General features: G+C 32.9%; 1 protein-coding gene across 1 annotated transcript; it reads left to right on the forward strand.

The window, feature by feature from the left end:
* The first annotated feature begins 264 nt into the window (after window positions 1-264).
* On the forward strand, window positions 265-1,098 carry LOC148041345 (uncharacterized). The gene is made up of 4 exons (XM_087688024.1): window positions 265-355; window positions 440-527; window positions 621-720; window positions 846-1,098. The coding sequence occupies exons 1-4, from the start codon at window positions 327-329 to the stop codon at window positions 1,085-1,087; spliced, it is 459 nt and encodes a 152-aa protein (XP_087544150.1). The 5' UTR covers window positions 265-326; the 3' UTR covers window positions 1,088-1,098.
* Window positions 1,099-1,642: the final 544 nt, after the last annotated feature.

Raw genomic sequence — 1,642 nt, forward strand, 5'->3', positions numbered from 1 at the left:
TGTATAATGCATGAGTTTCCTTTGGATATACAACAAAAAATTGAGGTTTTTGATCCATCTGTCTCATTCTTTATGAGGAATGAGCTTGATGCAAGTTTTATTGAGCACTGGCTCAATTTGATTGACTTCCATACTTTGGAGCTGCTTATAATTCCATATAATGAAAAGTAAGTGATTCAATATAATGAAAAGTAAGTGATTCAATATTCTATTAGAGTTTTTGAGATTTTATCCTACTAATTTGTTGAGATATGATTGCTTTTAGTTCTCATTGGAGCTTGATTGCAATAGACCTTGTGGATAAGCAATGCTTTTTAATCAACTCTATGAAAGGAAGCCATGGAAATGCTAAATTGTAAGTTATATTATCCAAGGGCTCCTTGATATTTCAATTCTTTTTTTTGTAAGTACTCTAAATTTCAACATATTTTATATACAGAGGTGCCAAAAGATTAATTGAAGAGCTAGAGAAAAGACCTCCTATGCCATCTGATTTGCTTGCAACAATGCAATATAGACAAGTTGCAGTAAGTTATTCATTAAAATAATTGAAACATGAGTTTATTCTATGAACTACCATTCGTCCTCTTTATAGTTTTACTTTGTGTTGGTGGTTGCAGTGTCCCCATCAGGATGATAGCCATTCTTGTGGCTGGAGGGTGATTGCAAATGCTAGAAGAATGGTTAACTTTGTTTATCTTAATGATGATAAACATGTAAAGTTAATATGAAAGATGCTAAACTTTAAGATAGATATTAATTGCAAATAGTCCATTGATGATAAAAATATAGTCTATTGTAAGAACAATAATGAACTAAAACTCTTTTTTCTATAAATGTGTGACAGTTTTCGAAGGATTGCTATACATCTGAGCATATTTGGTACATCAGAGCAAAGCTCTTGAAGTATATGATGGTCAATTGTATACAACCAACAACAGAGATTGGTGGGGATTTGCACCATGAAGGAGATGCGGTGCCTATAACCACGGAAGGCAAATCCATAGCTTCAACACCTTCTATACCCAAGACATCAAAGCAAGGCAAAAGGACTCCTAGAAAGGATAGTTCTCCAAAAAAGAAATAGCTTTGCCATATCGCCTTGTAGGCCTTCATATATAGAAATTTGCCCTTCAGCCCTTGTATATCTCATAGAGATGGCAGATAGACATCTGCTACAAATTTTGTACATGTATTTTATATTGATAGTAAAGATATCTTTTCTTGAATGTCATTGCAGTGTATTTTATTTTCTCTCCTTTTCGATATCTGCAAAAAATAAATTACAAATGTTTGTTAGTTAGAAAGTGAGATCTTGATATACATCTAAGTAGATATAATATGATGTGAAAACTTACTCGTTTCTTGTCAAGTTGGAATACAAAGGAGCATGGTAGTTCAATGTCTTCATTTTGTAAATCCATCCTCACTTGATGTAGCGTACATGATTTTCTGATCTTTAAGATTGCAATAATATCCTCGTTGAACCAAATATCAAGATCCACAATAGGATCCTTGCTGAAGTCATTAAGATTCTGGTCTAAAGCAACTAGACTACTACCAACAAAATGCCATCGACTATAGTAAAAGCTACGGATAAAATTTTGAGTAGCAATCATATATTTACAAGCTATAGAGTCTT

This window comes from Lygodium microphyllum, chromosome 1 (genome assembly GCF_053477565.2).
Source record: "Lygodium microphyllum isolate KBCC chromosome 1, Lygodium_microphyllum_v1.1.10, whole genome shotgun sequence".
NCBI lineage: Eukaryota > Viridiplantae > Streptophyta > Polypodiopsida > Schizaeales > Lygodiaceae > Lygodium > Lygodium microphyllum.